This window comes from Dendrobates tinctorius, unplaced genomic scaffold (assembly GCF_039654945.1).
Source record: "Dendrobates tinctorius isolate UK_male_01 unplaced genomic scaffold, ASM3965494v1 ptg000251l, whole genome shotgun sequence".
Classification (NCBI taxonomy): Eukaryota; Metazoa; Chordata; class Amphibia; order Anura; family Dendrobatidae; genus Dendrobates; species Dendrobates tinctorius.
This window is the reverse complement of record NW_027361918.1, coordinates 4989027-5010620: the sequence shown is the minus strand read 5'-3', so window position 1 is coordinate 5010620 and position 21594 is coordinate 4989027. Positions and strand designations below refer to the sequence as shown.

General features: G+C 54.5%; 1 protein-coding gene across 2 annotated transcripts in view; it reads right to left on the bottom strand.

Annotated features, from left to right (window-relative positions):
* NRBP1 (nuclear receptor binding protein 1) overlaps nt 1–20961 on the bottom strand; it is a 56866-nt gene extending 35905 nt beyond the window's left edge. Inside the window, exons 1-7 of one of the 2 annotated variants that reach the window (XM_073557771.1) lie at nt 20783–20961; nt 15163–15386; nt 11596–11718; nt 10918–11019; nt 9524–9613; nt 9384–9424; nt 2270–2364 (exon numbers count right to left, since the gene is read on the bottom strand). In XM_073557771.1, coding sequence (XP_073413872.1) covers nt 2270–2364; nt 9384–9424; nt 9524–9613; nt 10918–11019; nt 11596–11718; nt 15163–15354 — 643 coding nt within the window. In that variant the 5' untranslated portion in view covers nt 15355–15386; nt 20783–20961. The remainder of the gene's footprint in view (nt 1–2269; nt 2365–9383; nt 9425–9523; nt 9614–10917; nt 11020–11595; nt 11719–15162; nt 15387–20782) is intronic. The other variant, XM_073557772.1, reaches the window with a different exon arrangement.
* Between the last annotated feature and the right edge of the window lie 633 nt (nt 20962–21594).

Sequence of the window (21594 nt, the reverse complement as noted above, 5' to 3'; positions counted from 1 at the left end):
TTCCCCCAGGTGATGCAGCAGTAGACACATTACTTCCCCCAGGTGATGCAGCTGTAGACACACATTACTTCCCCCAGGTGAGGCAGCAGTACACACACATTCCTTCCCCCAGGTGAGGCAGCAGCAACACAGACATTCCTTCCCCCAGGTGATGCAGCAGCAACACACACATTCCTTCCCAAAGGTGATGCAGCAGCAACACACACATTCCTTCCCCCAGGTGATGCAGCAGTACACACATATTCCTTCCCCCACGTGATGCAGCAGTACACACACATTCCTTCCCCCAGGTGAGGCAGCAGTACACACACACACATTCCTTCCCCCAGGTGATGCAGCAGTACACACACATTCCTTCCCCCAGGTGATGCAGCAGTAGACACATTCCTTCCCCCAGGTGATGCAGCAGTAGACACACATTACTTCCCCCAGGTGAGGCAGCAGTACACACACATTCCTTCCCCCAGGTGAGGCAGCAGTACACACACACACATTCCTTCCCCCAGGTGATGCAGCAGTACACACACACACATTCCTTCCCCCAGGTGATGCAGCAGTACACACACATTCCTTCCCCCAGGTGATGCAGCAGTACACACACATTACTTCCCCCAGGTGATGCAGCAGTACACACACATTCCTTCCCCCAGGTGATGCAGCAGTAGACACACATTCCTTCCCCCAGGTGATGCAGCAGTAGACACACATTCCTTCCCCCAGGTGATGCAGCAGTAGACACACATTCCTTCCCCAGGTGATGCAGCAGTAGACACACATTCCTTCCCCCAGGTGATGCAGCAGTAGACACACATTCCTTCCCCCAGGTGATGCAGCAGTATACACATATTCCTTCCCAAAGGTGATGCAGCAGTACACACACATTCCTTCCCCCAGTGTGAAGGGTTAAAACTAAAATCAAAGCTGAAGGTTTCGTTTCTCCATTTTTGTTGTTTTAAGATAAATTTTTGTAATTGGATTAAAAGTTCAGGCTGTTATGAAACCAGACTGTTCCTCATCAGGTGCAAGATAAGGGACCCGGGGGGGGGTGTATTACTGTGAAGAATATGCCATTATACTACTTTCTATGCTATGTAGTTTCCGGTTTTCTTGCAATATTATTGGCTTATAAAGTGAAATGATGCTATTGGTAGTTGAGAACTTTGCATAATTAAGCAAAATATTATAAAAGAAGTGACGAAAATAAACGGGCTTAGCGATCTCCTTGGATCGTCCCATACAGAGACACATCTCCGTTTGGTCATTTGAGTTGCTAGCAACACTCTGTGGAATAATTAGGAAATCACTGGATCAACCGTGAAGGGTTAATTTAATCCTCCCCCTATCAGCAGGTGATGCAGCAGTACACACACATTCCTTCCAGCAGGTGATGCAGCTGTACACACACATTCCTTCCCGCAGGTGATGCAGCAGTACACACACATTCCTTCCCGCAGGTGATGCAGCAGTACACACACATTCCTTCCCGCAGGTGATGCAGCAGTACACACACATTCCTTCCCGCAGGTGATGCAGCAGTACACACACATTCCTTCCCAAAGGTGATGCAGCAGTACACACACATTCCTTCCCGCAGGTGATGCAGCAGTACACACACATTCCTTCCCGCAGGTGATGCAGCAGTACACACACATTCCTTCCCAAAGGTGATGCAGCAGTACACACACATTCCTTCCCAAAGGTGATGCAGCAGTACACACACATTCCTTCCCAAAGGTGATGCAGCAGTACACACACATTCCTTCCCAAAGGTGATGCAGCAGTACACACACATTCCTTCCCAAAGGTGATGCAGCAGTACACACACATTCCTTCCCAAAGGTGATGCAGCAGTACACACACATTCCTTCCCAAAGGTGATGCAGTAGTACACACACATTCCATCCCAAAGGTGATGCAGTAGTACATACTTCACACCCCCACCCCAAAGAGCAGAAGCAGTACACACTCCTTCCCCCCATCCCCCCAGTCAGCAGCGACGGCGGCACACGCTCCACCCTCCCGACGGCGGCACACGCTCCACCCTCCCGACGGCGGCACACTCTGGCAGGTGCGGACATACACGAGTTTGGAGGAGCTCAGGTTAGTGTCTTTGTTCTCAGTGCCCTGCTCTGGTTTTTCCTTCTATCACCCATTTATTGCAACATACAAGTGTTGTTAATACCGGCAGCTAGAAAGCGGACATTAGTATTACTGCCTGACAGATGGACAACATGTGTGAGCTGCCACCAGAGAGAGAGTGGAGACTTACCAGAGCCAATCTTGATGAGTCCATTGTGCTGAATGAAGATGGTGTCACAGGTCAGGTTTCCATGGATGATTGGAGGGTCACACGAGTGGAGGTAACTGTGGGAAAGAGACAAAAGCTTACCACCGATACACCTCACAGCCGAGTATAGGGGGGTACACAGTGCCCGACACCTCTAACAGGATAATACTACCCCTATACACCACTATAACCTATACACCCTCACAGCCGAGTATAGGGGGTACACAGTGACGGACACCTCTAACAGGATAATACTACCCCTATATACTACTATAACCTATACACCCTCACAGACGAGTATAGGGGGTACACAGTGACGGACACCTCTAACAGGATAATACTACCCTTATACACCACTATAACCTATACACCCTCACAGCCGAGTATAGGGGGTACACAGTGACCGACACCTCTAACAGGATAATACTACCCCTATATACTACTATAACCTATATACCCTCACAGCTGAGTACAGGTGGTACACAGTGACGGACACCTCTAACAGGATAATACTACCCCTATACACCACTATAACCTATACACCCTCACAGCCGAGTATAGGGGGTACACAGTGACGGACACCTCTAACAGGATAATACTACCCCTATATACCACTATAACCTATACACCTCACAGCTGAGTACAGGGGGTACACAGTGACCGACACCTCTAACAGTATAATACTACCCCTATATACTACTATAACCTATATACCCTCACAGCTGAGTACAGGGGGTACACAGTGACGGACACCTCTAACAGGATAATACTACCCCTATACACCACTATAACCTATACACCCTCACAGCCGAGTATAGGGGGTACACAGTGACCGACACCTCTAACAGGATAATACTACCCCTATACACTACTATAACCTATACACCCTCACAGCCGAGTATAGGGGGTACACAGTGACGGACACCTCTAACAGGATAATACTACCCCTATATACCACGATAACCTATACACCTCACAGCTGAGTACAGGGGGTACACAGTGACCGACACCTCTAACAGGATAATACTACCCCTATATACTACTATAACCTATATACCCTCACAGCTGAGTACAGGGGGTACACAGTGACGGACACCTCTAACAGGATAATACTACCCCTATATACCACTATAACCTATACACCTCACAGCTGAGTACAGGGGGTACACAGTGACCGACACCTCTAACAGGATAATACTACCCCTATACACTACTATAACCTATACACCCTCACAGCCGAGTATAGGGGGTACACAGTGACGGACACCTCTAACAGGATAATACTACCCCTATATACCACTATAACCTATACACCCTCACAGCCGAGTACAGGGGGTACACAGTGACCGACACCTCTAACAGGATACTACCCCTATACACTACTATAACCTATACACCCTCACAGCCGAGTACAGGGGGTACACAGTGACCGACACCTCTAACAGGATAATACTACCCCTATATACTACTATAACCTATATACCCTCACAACCGAGTATAGGGGGTACACAGTGACCGACACCTCTAACAGGATAATACTACCCCTATATACCACTATAACCTATACACCCTCACAGACGAGTACAGGGGGTACACAGTGACCGACACCTCTAACAGGATAATACTACCCCTATATACTACTATAACCTATATACCCTCACAACCGAGTATAGGGGGTACACAGTGACCGACACCTCTAACAGGATAATACTACCCCTATACACTACTATAACCTATACACCCTCACAGACGAGTATAGGGGGTACACAGTGACGGACACCTCTAACAGGATAATACTACCCCTATATACCACTATAACCTATACACCCTCACAGCCGAGTACAGGGGGTACACAGTGACCGACACCTCTAACAGGATACTACCCCTATACACTACTATAACCTATACACCCTCACAGCCGAGTACAGGGGGTACACAGTGACCGACACCTCTAACAGGATAATACTACCCCTATATACTACTATAACCTATATACCCTCACAACCGAGTATAGGGGGTACACAGTGACCGACACCTCTAACAGGATAATACTACCCCTATATATTACTATAACCTATACACCCTCACAGCCGAGTATAGGGGGTACACAGTGACAGACACCTCTAACAGGATAATACTACCCCTATATACCACTATAACCTATACACCCTCACAGACGAGTATAGGGGGTACACAGTGACCGACACCTCTAACAGGATAATACTACCCCTATACACTACTATAACCTATACACCCTCACAGCCGAGTACAGGGGGTACACAGTGACGGACACCTCTAACAGGATAATACTACCCCTATATACCACGATAACCTATACACCTCACAGCTGAGTACAGGGGGTACACAGTGACCGACACCTCTAACAGGATAATACTACCCCTATACACTACTATAACCTATACACCCTCACAGCCGAGTATAGGGGGTACACAGTGACGGACACCTCTAACAGGATAATACTACCCCTATATACCACTATAACCTATACACCCTCACAGCCGAGTACAGGGGGTACACAGTGACCGACACCTCTAACAGGATACTACCCCTATACACTACTATAACCTATACACCCTCACAGCCGAGTACAGGGGGTACACAGTGACCGACACCTCTAACAGGATAATACTACCCCTATATACTACTATAACCTATATACCCTCACAACCGAGTATAGGGGGTACACAGTGACCGACACCTCTAACAGGATAATACTACCCCTATATACTACTATAACCTATACACCCTCACAGCCGAGTATAGGGGGTACACAGTGACAGACACCTCTAACAGGATAATACTACCCCTATATACCACTATAACCTATACACCCTCACAGACGAGTATAGGGGGTACACAGTGATGGACACCTCTAACAGGATAATACTACCCCTATATACTACTATAACCTATACACCCTCACAGCTGAGTACAGGGGGTACACAGTGACAGACACCTCTAACAGGATAATACTACCCCTATACACTACTATAACCTATACACCCTCACAGCCGAGTATAGGGGGTACACAGTGACAGACACCTCTAACAGGATAATACTACCCCTATACACTACTATAACCTATACACCCTCACAGCCGAGTATAGGGGGTACACAGTGACGGACACCTCTAACAGGATAATACTACCCCTATATACTACTATAACCTATATACCCTCACAACCGAGTATAGGGGGTACACAGTGACCGACACCTCTAACAGGATAATACTACCCCTATATACTACTATAACCTATACACCCTCACAGCCGAGTATAGGGGGTACACAGTGACCGACACCTCTAACAGGATAATACTACCCCTATATACTACTATAACCTATACACCCTCACAGCTGAGTACAGGGGGTACACAGTGACAGACACCTCTAACAGGATAATACTACCCCTATACACTACTATAACCTATACACCCTCACAGCCGAGTATAGGGGGTACACAGTGACAGACACCTCTAACAGGATAATACTACCCCTATACACTACTATAACCTATACACCCTCACAGCCGAGTATAGGGGGTACACAGTGACCGACACCTCTAACAGGATAATACTACCCCTATATACTACTATAACCTATACACCCTCACAGCTGAGTACAGGGGGTACACAGTGACAGACACCTCTAACAGGATAATACTACCCCTATACACTACTATAACCTATACACCCTCACAGCCGAGTATAGGGGGTACACAGTGACCGACACCTCTAACAGGATAATACTACCCCTATATACTACTATAACCTATACACCCTCACAGCCGAGTATAGGGGGTACACAGTGACAGACACCTCTAACAGGATAATACTACCCCTATACACTACTATAACCTATACACCCTCACAGCCGAGTATAGGGGGTACACAGTGACGGACACCTCTAACAGGATAATACTACCCCTATATACTACTATAACCTATATACCCTCACAACCGAGTATAGGGGGTACACAGTGACCGACACCTCTAACAGGATAATACTACCCCTATATACTACTATAACCTATACACCCTCACAGCCGAGTATAGGGGGTACACAGTGACCGACACCTCTAACAGGATAATACTACCCCTATATACTACTATAACCTATACACCCTCACAGCTGAGTACAGGGGGTACACAGTGACAGACACCTCTAACAGGATAATACTACCCCTATACACTACTATAACCTATACACCCTCACAGCCGAGTATAGGGGGTACACAGTGACAGACACCTCTAACAGGATAATACTACCCCTATACACTACTATAACCTATACACCCTCACAGCCGAGTATAGGGGGTACACAGTGACCGACACCTCTAACAGGATAATACTACCCCTATATACTACTATAACCTATACACCCTCACAGCTGAGTACAGGGGGTACACAGTGACAGACACCTCTAACAGGATAATACTACCCCTATACACTACTATAACCTATACACCCTCACAGCCGAGTATAGGGGGTACACAGTGACCGACACCTCTAACAGGATAATACTACCCCTATATACTACTATAACCTATACACCCTCACAGCCGAGTATAGGGGGTACACAGTGACAGACACCTCTAACAGGATAATACTACCCCTATACACTACTATAACCTATACACCCTCACAGCCGAGTATAGGGGGTACACAGTGACGGACACCTCTAACAGGATAATACTACCCCTATACACTACTATAACCTATACACCCTCACAGCTGAGTACAGGGGGTACACAGTGACCGACACCTCTAACAGGATAATACTACCCCTATATACCACTATAACCTATACACCCTCACAGCTGAGTACAGGGGGTACACAGTGACCGACACCTCTAACAGGATAATAGTACTGACATAAGTCACCATCTACAACTACAGTGGGTACGGAAAGTATTCACACCCCTTTACATTTTTCACTGTTTCCTTGCAGCCATCTGGTAAATTCAAAAAAGTTCATTTTTTTTTTTCTCATTGATGTACACTCTGCACCCCATCCTGACTGAAAAAAACCCAGAAATGTAGAAACTTTTGCAAATATATTAAAAACCGAAATCTCACATAGTCATAAGTCTTCAGCCCCTTTGCTCAGTGTTGAGTAGAAGCACCTTTTGAGCTAGTACAGCCATGAGTCTTCTTGGGAATGATGCCACAAGTTTCTCACCCCTGGATTTGGGGATCCTCGGCCATTCTTCCTTGCAGATCCTCTCCAGTTCCGTCAGGTTGGATGGTGAACGCTGGTGGACAGCCATCTTCAGGTCTCTCCAGAGATGCTCCATTAGGTTTAGGTCAGGTCTCTGGCTGGGCCAGTCAGGAATGGTCACAGAGTTGTTCTGAAGCCACTCCTTTGTTATTTTAGCTGTGTGCTTAGAGTCATTGTCTTGTTGGAAGGTGAACCTTCGGCCACGTCTGAGGTCCAGAGCACTCTGGAAGAGGTTTTCATCCAGGATCTCTCTGTACTTGGCCGCATTCATGTTTCCTTCAATTGCAACCAGTCGTCCTGTCCCTGCAGCTGAAAAACACCCCCATAGCATGATGCTGCCTCCACCATGTTTCACTGCTGGGATTGTATTGGGCAGGTGATGAGCAGTGCCTGGTTTTTACCACACATACAGCTTAGAATTATCACCAAAAAGTTCTATCTTCGCCTCATCAGACCAGAGAATCTTATTTCTCATCGTCTGGGAGTCCTTCATGTGGTCTTTAGCAAACTATGTGGGCATTCATATGTCTGGCACTGAGGAGAGGCTTCCATCAGGCTACTCTGCCTTAAAGGCGCGACTGGTGGAGGGCTGCAGTGATAGATGACTTCGTGGAACTTTCTCCCATCTCCCTGCATCTGTGGAGCTCAGCCACAGTGATCTTGGGGTTCTTCTTTACCTCTCTCACCAAGGTTCTTCTCCCACGATTGCTCAGTTTGGCTGGACGGCCAGGTTTAGGAAGACTTCTGCTGGTCCCAAACTTCTTCCATGTAAGGATTATGGAGGTCACTGTGCTCTTAGGAGCCTTGAGCACTGCAGAAATTCTTTTGTAACCTTGGCCAGATCTGTGCCTTGCCACAATTCTGTCTCTGAGCTCCTTGGCCGGTTCCTTTGGCCTCATGATTCTCATTTGGTCTGACATGCACTGTGAGCTGTGAGGTCTTATATAGACAGGTGTGCGCCTTTACAGATCAAGTCCTATCAGTGTAATTACACACAGCTGGACTCCAATGAAGGAGTAGAACCATCTCAAAGAGGATCACAAGGAAATGGACAGCATGTGACTTACATATGAGTGTCTGAGCAAAGGGGGTGAATACTTATGATCATGTGAGATTTCAGGCTTTTTTTTTTTTTTATAAATTTGCAAAAATTCCTACATTTCTGTTTTTTTCAGTCAAGATGGGGTGCAGAGTGCACATTAATGAGAAAAACAATGAACTTTGTTGAATTTACCAAATGGCTGCAAAGAAACAAAGAGTGAAAAATGTAAAGGGGTGTGAATACTTTCCGTATACACTGTATAACCTATACACCGTCACAGCTGAGCACAGGGTGGTAGACCATGACTGACACCCGATTGTAACAGTACGATAATGCTGCACCATCATCCAGTAACGCCACAATACACGTGGGTGCAGTGTGATGGAGGAGTGCAGGACTTTTCCGTACACCCTAGAATGATTGGAAAGTCTTGACTACTTGGTGGATAAAGCAGAGTTGTTTTCTGACCGGAGACGGCAGACGAGGGTGGAGGGGCAGAGTCTCAGGAGAAATCATTTCTGTCTTTAACGCTTTACTAGATCTTGTGAATTTCTGGGCAGGACGAGGATTTAACAGGAGTCCTGGGTGAGGAGGGGACATGGAGGGGTGCCACCCTGTTCGGAGCCTGTCTATGGGGCACAGTGGACGCCTGCTGCAAGATGTGCCTATGGCAGGGGAGGACTTGGCACATTCGGCGCTTGTAACCATGTTCCCTGGCAGATTACTGCCGATCCTGTGACCTCATCCGATGATGACAACACGCCTGAAAAAGCATCGGCAGAGTTGTCAAGAGGCAGCATCGAGGCCCCACTCACCTGAGTGCAGACAGGATCTGCGTGCACCATCTCTTCCAGGCCTGTGGACATAAGTACAATCATCAGACATGGCGGACGGGGCAGCAGGGTGCGCCATCACACCGCAGGGCGCGCCGTCACACCGCAGGGCTCATCCTCACCTTCTCATTCATCGTCTTATGGTTTTTCTTTGTCTTTTTCAGGAATTGTTTGAGGCTCCCGGATGACATGTATTCTGTGATGAAAATTACCTGTCCGGATAAGAGGCGTGAAAATGGTTGTCAGCAAAGATAATGGGGTTGTCAGGAGTCCAGAGACCAGTACTACAGGTGTAGGTTGGCCACAAGGTTGTACATAGCAGCAACACCTATGGACAGCGCCCCAGAGAGACACATGGGTGCCAATGCGTGCACCATGGAGGTAAACTCACTATATAAGCCAGCAGTGGGCGCTAGCAGTGGGGGGGCAGCAGCGATGGACAGCAGTGGGTGCTAGCAGTGGGGGGCAGCAGCGATGGACAGCAGTGGGCGCTAGCAGTGGGGGGGCAGCAGCGATGGACAGCAGTGGGCGCTAGCAGTGGGGGGGGCAGCAGCGATGGACAGCAGTGGGCGCTAGCAGTGGGGGGGGCAGCAGCGATGGACAGCAGTGGGCACTAGCAGTGGGGGGGCAGCAGCGATGAACAGCAGTGGGCGCTAGCAGTGGGGGGGCAGCAGCGATGGACAGCAGTGGGCGCTAGTAGTGGGGGGGCAGCAGCAAGGGGCAGCAACGATGGACAGCAGTGGGCGCTAGCAGTGGGGGGGGGGGCAGTAGCAAGGGGCAGCAACGATGGACAGCAGTGGGCGCTAGCAGTGGGGGGGGCAGCAGCGATGGACAGCAGTGGGCGCTAGCAGTGGGGGGGGCAGCAGCGATGAACAGCAGTGGGCACTAGCAGTGGGGGGGGGCAGCAGCGATGAACAGCAGTGGGCGCTAGCAGTGGGGGGGCAGCAGCGATGGACAGCAGTGGGCGCTAGTAGTGGGGGGGCAGCAGCAAGGGGCAGCAACGATGGACAGTAGTGGGCGCTAGTAGTGGGGGGGCAGCAACGATGGACAGCAGTGGGCGCTAGCAGTGGGGGGGGGGCAGCAGCAAGGGGCAGCAACGATGGACAGCAGTGGGCGCTAGCAGTGGGGGGGGGGCAGCAGTGCAGACATCAATTACAAGGTAACAATCTTTTTTTCATGCAGATTAATTGCCGGCAGATTGGTGGGGTCCAAGTCCTGTAACAGCCACTGACTGTTTAGCAACTCCCTGAACGGCGCGCACAGCTCCTGTCTGAGTGCGCACATACGAGGCACAGATTCAATAGAAAGCATAGCCTTCCTAGTTGTCGAGGGGTTGGTGGAGGTCTCAGGACCCAGACCACCATGGATCAGCAGGCAACAAATTCAAAATTAAGTTACTTGGCAAATCTAGCGTTCCCAAGGAGCGGACGGCACATGGTGACCGGTGTACAGTGCACACAGGGCGACCCCCGTTCACACACATCGGGGGACACGCGGGCAGGCAACAGGGACTCACCCTCGCTCTGTTCTCCTTCACGTCCGCCCAGTACTTGTGGAACTTGACAATGTTGAGATGTTCCAACTGGATGAGATTATCAAACACGGCCTTCACCTTGTCCTGTAAGAGACCACACCAGAGACCACGTCAACCAACACGGGCCACCCCACCATTACCAGGACGTCCTCACTAGAGACCCCACATCATTACCAGGCCCACCCCACATCATTACCAGGCCCACCCCACATCATTACCAGGCCCACCCCACATCATTACCAGGCCCACCCCACATCATTACCAGGCCCACCCCACATCATTACCAGGCCCACCCCACATCATTACCAGGCCCACCCCACATCATTACCAGGCCCACCCCACATCATTACCAGGCCCACCCCACATCATTACCAGGCCCACCCCACATCATTACCAGGCCCACCCCACATCATTACCAGGCCCACCCCACATCATTACCAGGCCCACCCCACATCATTACCAGGCCCACCCCACATCATTACCAGGCCCACCCCACATCATTACCAGGCCCACCCCACATCATTACCAGGCCCACCCCACATCATTAACAGGCCCACCCCACATCATTACCAGGCCCACCCCACATCATTACCAGGCCCACCCCACCAGAAATCTCCACATCATTACCAGGACCACCCCACCAGAGACCTCCCCACCCACCTCCTGCAGCTTGAAGTTCTTCCTTTCAGAGAACTGCACCTCGTTCCAGACCACCTCCACCCCCTCCTCGGTGTCCATGGCGAGGTAGGCACTGTCGATGCCGGGCACATTTCGCTGGTTCACCTGCAGGGGGAGACACCATTCACACTGTTCAGTTCCTGCCATATGTGATATGATCATACTACAGACAGCAGGTGCTGCCAGAGGGGCGTCCGGCCCCCAAGGGAAACGGAAGAAATAACATACAACGATGGTGGCACTGTGTGATTGGAGGACGCCGCCGTTGGCAGATGTGCGAGGTGTCCTACTGCCCCACAGAAGAGGGGTCCAGAGCCTCTGCGAGACATCAGGGGCGCCCGGCTGGCTAATGACATGTTTATGCGCAGCTTTCTCACCAATATCTGAACCCACCGGGGGCGGCCGGCGTACCTGTAGTGATCACCTACTGGGGGAGTAATCAGAGCGGGGTTCTGGATAACATGGAAGGAAAAACACAAAACAATAACGCCGCAAGGAGCAGAAGGTTCAGCTGCTCCAGACAACGAGCCGCTGCAATACCGGGTTATAAACAGGAGGGGCGCTGTGTCCGCAGATAGCAGCAGAGCCTTCCAGCATAGGCCGCAACTGGCAGTGCCCCTAAAGGGTTACATGTCACACAGCATAAAGTAATGATGAAGAAGCGCTGCAGCAGCCCGCCGACACCTACGGGGTATAGCCTGCGGCACACAGACGTCAACGGGATGGAGAAGCGGCTGCAGGACAGCAGCACAGAGGCCAGAAAACTGCACATCAGAGGCAGAGGCCTGACCGAGGGAGACGGCGGCTGATGAGTCAGGAGGCGATGGAGTGGAGCCAACAGCCAGCCCCGATCACATGACACAGGAGCCAGGAGGAGGCCGCCGCAGCCTGGAGGACCAGGGAGGAGGATGCAGCCAGGAGGACCAGGGAGGAGGAGGCCGCCAGGGAGGAGGAGGCCACCAGGGAGGAGGAGGCCACCAGGGAGGAGGACCAGGGAGGAGAAGGCCACCAGGGAGGAGGAGGCCACCAGGGAGGAGGAGGCCACCAGGGAGGAGGAGGCCACCAGGGAGGAGGAGGCCACCAGGGAGGAGGAGGCCACCAGGGAGGAGGAGGCCACCAGGGAGGAGAAGGCCGCCAGGGAGGAGGACCAGGGAGGAGGAGGCCGCCAGGGAGGAGGACCAGGGAGGAGGAGGCCGCCAGGGAGGAGGAGGCCGCCAGGGAGGAGGAGGCCGCCAGGGAGGAGGAGGCCGCCAGGGAGGAGGAGGCCGCCAGGGAGGAGGAGGCCGCCAGGGAGGAGGAGGCCGCCAGGGAGGAGGAGGCCGCCAGGGAGGAGGACGCAGCCAGGAGGGCCAGGGAGGAGGACGCAGCCAGGGAGGAGGAGGCCACCAGGGAGGAGGAGGCCGCCAGGGAGGAGGAGGCCGCCAGGGAGGAGGAGGCCGCCAGGGAGGAGGAGGCCGCCAGGGAGGAGGAGGCCGCCAGGGAGGAGGAGGCCGCCAGGGAGGAGGACCAGGGAGGAGGACCAGGGAGGAGGAGGCCGCCAGGGAGGAGGACCAGGGAGGAGGTGGCTGCCAGGGAGGAGGACCAGGGAGGAGGAGGCCGCCAGGGAGGAGGACCAGGGAGGAGGTGGCTGCCAGGGAGGAGGACCAGGGAGGAGGAGGCCGCCAGGGAGGAGGACCAGGGAGGAGGTGGCCGCCAGGAGGGCCAGGGAGGAGGACGCAGCCAGGAGGGCCAGGGAGGAGGACGCAGCCAGGAGGGCCAGGGAGGAGGAGGAGCGGGCCGCCGCAGCCAGGAGGGCCAGGGAGGAGGAGGAGCGGGCCGCCGCAGCCAGGAGGGCCAGGGAGGAGGAGGAGCGGGCCGCCGCAGCCAGGAGGGCCAGGGAGGAGGACGCAGCCAGGAGGGCCAGGGAGGAGGACGCAGCGGGCCGCCGCAGCCAGGAGGGCCAGGGAGAAGGAGGAGCGTGCCGCCGCAGCCAGGAGGGCCAGGGAGGAGGAGGAGCGGGCCGCCGCAGCCAGGAGGGCCAGGGAGGAGGAGGAGCGGGCCGCCGCAGCCAGGAGGGCCAGGGAGGAGGAGGAGCGGGCCGCCGCAGCCAGGAGGGCCAGGGAGGAGGAGGAGCAGGCCGCCGCAGCCAGGAGGGCCAGGGAGGAGGAGGAGCGGGCCGCCGCAGCCAGGAGGGCCAGGGAGGAGGAGGAGCGGGCCGCCGCAGCCAGGAGGGCCAGGGAGGAGGAGGAGCGGGCCGCCGCAGCCAGGAGGGCCAGGGAGGAGGAGGAGCGGGCCGCCGCAGCCAGGAGGGCCAGGGAGGAGGAGGACGACACAGCGGCGGCCAGGAGGGCCAGGAAGGAGGAGGACGACGACAGCGGCAGCCAGGAGGGCCAGGGAGGAGGACGACGACAGCGGCAGCCAGGAGGGCCAGGGAGGAGGAGGACGACGACAGCGGCAGCCAGGAGGGCCAGGGAGGAGGAGGACGACGACAGCGGCAGCCAGGAGGGCCAGGGAGGAGGAGGACGACGACAGCGGCAGCCAGGAGGGCCAGGGAGGAGGAGGACGACGACAGCGGCAGCCAGGAGGGCAAGGGAGGAGGACGACGACAGCGGCAGCCAGGAGGGCCAGGGAGGAGGACGACGACAGCGGCAGCCAGGAGGGCCAGGGAGGAGGACGACGACAGCGGCAGCCAGGAGGGCCAGGGAGGAGGAGGACGACGACAGCGGCAGCCAGGAGGGCCAGGGAGGAGGACGACGACAGCAGCAGCCAAGTGGGCCAGGGAGGAGGACGCCGCCGCCAGGAGGGCCAGAGAGGAGGTGGAGGATGCCGTCACCCGGAGGGCCAAGGAGTAGGAGGACACCGCGATCGTCACCCGAAGGGCCAGGGAGGAGGAGGACACCGCTGTCAGCAGGGCCAAGGAAGAGGACCAGAGGTGGGGGTCACATTACAGGGGAGAAAAATGCCAAAAGGAGCTGCCGCCAGGAGGGCCAGGTAGACGGAGAACACCGCCATCAAGAGGGCCAGCGATGAGGTGGTGGAGGACGCCGCCACAAGGGGGGCCAGAGATAAAAAGATACCGCAGCCATGAAGGAGGATGAAGCCGCCAGGGAGGAGGTGGTGGAGAATGCAGTTGCAAGGTGGGCCAGTGAGGGGGTGGTGGAAGATAACGCCAACAGGATGGTCAGGGCTGAGGAGGTGGAGGACGCCACCGACAGGAGGGCGAGGGAGTAGATGGTGGAGGATGCCGCCACGAGGAGGGCAGGGGAGGGAGTCATATGACAAGGCAGGGGGGTGTAAAGAGGATAAAAAGGACCACGGATAGTGAGTGATGGGACAGGGCGCGACGCCCAAGGGGACCGCCGACAGGGCGCGACGCCCAAGGGGACCGCCGACAGGGCGCGACGCCCAAGGGCGCGACGCCCAAGGGGACCGCCGACAGGGCACGACGCCCAAAGGGACCGCCGACAGGGCGCGACGCCCAAAGGGACCGCCGACGATGGAGGGTGGAGTTTGGAATAAAACCAGTGACTTGACTTGAGAAAATTGAGAGGAACATAAGATAAATCTCACCTCTTCTCGCCTCTTCTGCCAGCGGCCACATGGTGACTCCTCCAGGATCTCGGACTCGTCCTCACTCTCCTCTTCCTCCTCCTCTTGAGCCGGCACAGAAGGGGCACTCACTGGGGGCGACATGGACACCACACTGTCCAATTTCGGGTCGGAGCCTGTACTGGGGGCCGCTTTATTATCCCCTTCAGACATTATTGTGGAGTGCAGTCAAAAGAAGGCGGCACCTGAAAACAAGAACAGGAGCACGTCAGCGAAACGCAAGAGGACAGCAACAAACGGGACCACCGGGGGCAAATCACAGAAAGATCTCCACAACGGGCGGGGGGCGCCACAGTACACCACGTACAGGGGGAGGGGGGCGCCACAGTACACCACGTACAGGGGGAGGGGGGCGCCACAGTACACCACGTACAGGGGGAGGGGGGCGCCACAGTACACCACGTACAGGGGGAGGGGGGCGCCACAGTACACCACGTACAGGGGGAGGGGGGCGCCACAGTACACCACGTACAGGGGGAGGGGGGCGCCACAGTACACCACGTACAGGGGGAGGGGGGCGCCACAGTACACCACGTACAGGGGGAGGGGGGCGCCACAGTACACCACGTACAGGGGGAGGGGGGCGCCACAGTACACCACGTACAGGGGGAGGGGGGCGCCACAGTACACCACGTACAGGGGGAGGGGGGCGCCACAGTACACCACGTACAGGGGGAGGGGGGCGCCACAGTACACCACGTACAGGGGGAGGGGGGCGCCACAGTACACCACGTACAGGGGGAGGGGGGCGCCACAGTACACCACGTACAGGGGGAGGGGGGCGCCACAGTACACCACGTACAGGGGGAGGGGGGGCGCCACAGTATACCACGTACAGGGGGAGGGGGGGCGCCACAGTATACCACGTACAGGGGGAGGGGGCGCCACAGTATACCACGTACAGGGGGAGGGGGGCGCCACAGTATACCACGTACAGGGGGCGCCACAGTATACCACGTACAGGGGGAGGGGGCGCCACAGTATACAACCTACAGGGGGAGGGGGGGCACCACAGTATACCACGTACAGGGGGAGGGGGGCGCCACAGTATACAACCTACAGGGGGAGGGGGGCACCACAGTATACAACCTACAGGGGGAGGGGGGCACAACAGTATACAAACTACAGGGGGAGGGGGGCGCCACAGTATACAACCTACAGGGGGAGGGGGGAGCCACAACCTACAGGGGGAGGGGGGCGCCACAGTACACCACGTACAGGGGGCGCCACAGTATACCACGTACAGGGGGAGGGGGGCGCCACAGTATACCACGTACAGGGGGAGGGGGGCGCCACAGTATACCACGTACAGGGGGAGGGGGGCGCCACAGTATACCACGTACAGGGGGAGGGGGCGCCACAGTATACCACGTACAGGGGGAGGGGGGAGGCACAATATACAACGCACAGGGGGAGGGGAGGCACAATATACAACGCACAGGGGGAGGGGCAGCACAGTATACAACGTACAGGGGGAGGGGCGGCACAGTATATAATACACAGGGGGAGGGGCGCCACAGTATACAACGTACAGGGGGAGGGGCGGTATAGTATATAATGTCCAGGGGAGGGAAGGCACAGTATATAATGTACAGGGGGAGGGGCGGTATAGTATATAATGTACAGGGGATGCACAGTATATAATGTACAGGTGGAGGGGCGGTACAGTATATAATGTACAGGGGAGGCACAGTATATAATGTACAGGGGGAGGGGCGGCACAGTATATAATGTACAGGGGCAGTATAGTATATAATGTACAGGGGGAGGGGCGGCATAGTTTATAATGTACAGGGGGAGGGGCGACAGTATACAAAGTACAGGGGGAGGGGCGGCACAGTATACAATGTACAGGGGGAGGGGCGGCACAGTATACAATGTACAGGGGGAGGGGCGGCACAGTATACAATGTACAGGGGGAGGGGCGGCACAGTATACAATGTACAGGGGGAGGGGCGGCACAGTATACAATGTACAGGGGGAGGGGCGGCACAGTATACAATGTACAGGGGGAGGGGCGGCACAGTATACAATGTACAGGGGGAGGGGCGGCACAGTATACAATGTACAGGGGGAGGGGCGGCACAGTATACAATGTACAGGGGGAGGGGCGGCACAGTATACAATGTACAGGGGGAGGGGCGGCACAGTATACAATGTACAGGGGGAGGGGCGGCACAGTATATAATGTACAGGGGGAGGGGCGGCACAGTATATAATGTACAGGGGGAGGGGCGGCACAGTATATAATGTACAGGGGGAGGGGCGGCACAGTATATAATGTACAGGGGGAGGGGCGGCACAGTATATAATGTACAGGGGGAGGGGCGGCACAGTATATAATGTACAGGGGGAGGGGCGGCACAGTATATAATGTACAGGGGGAGGGGCGGCACAGTATATAATGTACAGGGGGAGGGGCGGCACAGTATATAATGTACAGGGGGAGGGGCGGCACAGTATATAATGTACAGGGGGAGGGGCGGCACAGTATATAATGTACAGGGGGAGGGGAGGCACAGTATATAATGTACAGGGGGAGGGGCGGCACAGTATATAATGTACAGGGGGAGGGGCGGCACAGTATATAATGTACAGGGGGAGGGGCGGCACAGTATATAATGTACAGGGGGAGGGGCGGCACAGTATATAATGTGCAGGGGGAGGGGCGGCACAGTATATAATGTACAGGGGGAGGGGCGGCACAGTATATAATGTACAGGGGGAGGGGCGGCACAGTATATAATGTACAGGGGGAGGGGCGGCACAGTATATAATGTACAGGGGAGGGGAGGCACAGTATATAATGTACAGGGGAGGGGCGGCACAGTATATAATGTACAGGGGGAGGGGCGGCACAGTAATGTACAGGAGGAGGGGAGGCACAGTATATAATGTACAGGGGGAGGGGAGGCACAGTATATAATGTACAGGGGGAGGGGAGGCACAGTATATAATGTACAGGGGAGGGGAGGCACAGTATATAATGTACAGGGGGAGGGGCGGCACAGTATATAATGTACAGGGGGAGGGGAGGCACAGTATATAATGTACAGGGGGAGGGGAGGCACAGTATATAATGTACAGGGGGAGGGGAGGCACAGTATATAATGTACAGGGGGAGGGGAGGCACAGTATATAATGTACAGGGGGAGGGGAGGCACAGTATATAATGTACAGGGGGAGGGGAGGCACAGTATATAATGTACAGGGGGAGGGGCGGTACAGTATATAATGTACAGGGGGAGGGGCGGTACAGTATATAATGTACAGGGGGAGGGGAGGCACAGTATATAATGTACAGGGGGAGGGGCGGCACAGTATATAATGTACAGGGGGAGGGGAGGCACAGTATATAATGTACAGGGGAGGGGAGGCACAGTATATAATGTACAGGGGGAGGGGCGGTACAGTATATAATGTACAGGGGGAGGGGCGGCACAGTATATAATGTACAGGGGGAGGGGCGGCACAGTATATAATGTACAGGGGGAGGGGCGGCACAGTATATAATGTACAGGGGGAGGGGCGGCACAGTATATAATGTACAGGGGAGGGGCGGCACAGTATATAATGTACAGGGGGAGGGGAGGCACAGTATATAATGTACAGGGGGAGGGGCGGCACAGTATATAATGTACAGAGGGAGGGGCGGCACGGTATATAATGTACAGGGGGAGGGGAGGCACGGTATATAATGTACAGGGGGAGGGGCGGTACAGTATATAATGTACAGGGGGAGGGGAGGCACAGTATATAATGTACAGGGGGAGGGGCGGCACAGTATATAATGTACAGGGGGAGGGGCGGTACAGTATATAATGTACAGGGGGAGGGGCGGCACGGTATATAATGTACAGGGGGAGGGGCGGCACGGTATATAATGTACAGGGGGAGGGGAGGCACAGTATATAATGTACAGGGGGAGGGGAGGCACAGTATATAATGTACAGGGGGAGGGGAGGCACAGTATATAATGTACAGGGGAGGGGAGGCACAGTATATAATGTACAGGGGGAGGGGAGGCACAGTATATAATGTACAGGGGGAGGGGAGGCACAGTATATAATGTACAGGGGGAGGGGAGGCACAGTATATAATGTACAGGGGGAGGGGCGGCACAGTATATAATGTACAGGGGGAGGGGCGGCACAGTATATAATGTACAGGGGGAGGGGAGGCACAGTATATAATGTACAGGGGGAGGGGAGGCACAGTATATAATGTACAGGGGGAGGGGAGGCACAGTATATAATGTACAGGGGGAGGGGCGGCACAGTATATAATGTACAGGGGGAGGGGCGGCACAGTATATAATGTACAGGGGGAGGGGAGGCACAGTATATAATGTACAGGGGGAGGGGCGGCACAGTATATAATGTACAGGTGGAGGGGCGGCACAGTATATAATGTACAGGGGGAGGGGAGGCACAGTATATAATGTACAGGGGGAGGGGAGGCACAGTATATAATGTACAGGGGGAGGGGAGGCACAGTATATAATGTACAGGGGGAGGGGCGGCACAGTATATAATGTACAGGGGGAGGGGCGGCACAGTATATAATGTACAGGGGGAGGGGAGGCACAGTATATAATGTACAGGGGGAGGGGCGGCACAGTATATAATGTACAGGTGGAGGGGCGGCACAGTATATAATGTACAGGGGGAGGGGCGGCACAGTATATAATGTACAGGTGGAGGGGCGGCACAGTATATAATGTACAGGGGGAGGGGCGGCACAGTATATAATGTACAGGGGGAGGGGAGGCACAGTATATAATGTACAGGGGGAGGGGAGGCACAGTATATAATGTACAGGGGGAGGGGCGGCACAGTATATAATGTACAGGGGGAGGGGCGGCACAGTATATAATGTACAGGGGGAGGGGCGGCACAGTATATAATGTACAGGGGGAGGGGCGGCACAGTATATAATGTACAGGGGGAGGGGCGGCACAGTATATAATGTACAGGGGGAGGGGCGGCACAGTATATAATGTACAGGGGGAGGGGAGGCACAGTATATAATGTACAGGGGGAGGGGCGGCACAGTATATAATGTACAGGGGGAGGGGAGGCACAGTATATAATGTACAGGGGGAGGGGAGGCACAGTATATAATGTACAGGGGGAGGGGAGGCACAGTATATAATGTACAGGGGGAGGGGAGGCACAGTATATAATGTACAGGGGGAGGGGCGGCACAGTATATAATGTACAGGGGGAGGGGAGGCACAGTATATAATGTACAGGGGGAGGGGCGGCACAGTATATAATGTACAGGGGGAGGGGAGGCACAGTATATAATGTACAGGGGGAGGGGAGGCACAGTATATAATGTACAGGGGGAGGGGCGGCACAGTATATAATGTACAGGGGGAGGGGCGGCACAGTATATAATGTACAGGGGGAGGGGAGGCACAGTATATAATGTACAGGGGGAGGGGAGGCACAGTATATAATGTACAGGGGGAGGGGAGGCACAGTATATAATGTACAGGGGGAGGGGCGGCACAGTATATAATGTACAGGGGGAGGGGAGGCACAGTATATAATGTACAGGGGGAGGGGCGGTATACCGGGAATGTGTGGCGGCCGCGCGGCGTCTCTCAGGCTCCGGTCTCAGTCCCCGGTCCCGGGTGTACGGAGACAACCTGCGTCAGCTGAAGTCCCAGCACGGGTGACGTCAGACGCACAGAACGTAAGGAGCAGGGTGAGCTGGGCGGGGCCGGGGTGTCAGCACGTACTTCCAGGTAGACGTATGTGACGTTAGATCGTACGGGGGGGAATACGTCGTGACGTCACAGCGCTACGGCGTCCCGTACGGGTGTAATCCACTCCTTTCTGCTCTTGTGCAGGGCGCGCTGCTTCCTGTAGGGGGCGCGGGCTGACTGCGCGGTTTCTGTGCGGTTATTGGAGCGGCTACAATTGCAAGCGAGACTCTCGTTTACAGCAATGCCAAAAAGTGAAGCGTGTGGTGTCCATAGCGACCAGCTGCATCCGCCAATCACAGGGCGGCTCCCGGTCCCTTTCTGAGGTGATGGCTCCGGAGCTTCCGTGGATCCCGGGGGTTCTGACGCTGTTTCCCGGTGACATCTCGTCCTTCGTGATCGTGGGAACATCGCGTGGATATAACTTGTGTTTATTTGTGAAAAAAATGGAAATTTGGTAAAAATTTTGGAAAATGTCACAATTTTCCAGCTGTGAATGTTCTTTCCCTGAACCCCCGCAGCTTTTTTCCCGCGGAACCGCAGGTAAAGTGACCTGCGGATTTGCGCTGCAGTTTTGCTGCAGTTTTGCTGCGGTTTTGCTGCGGTTTTGCTGCAGTTTTGCTGCGCTTTTGCCCTGCGGTTTCACACCTCTACTATGTTAAAGGTGTGAAACCGCAGCA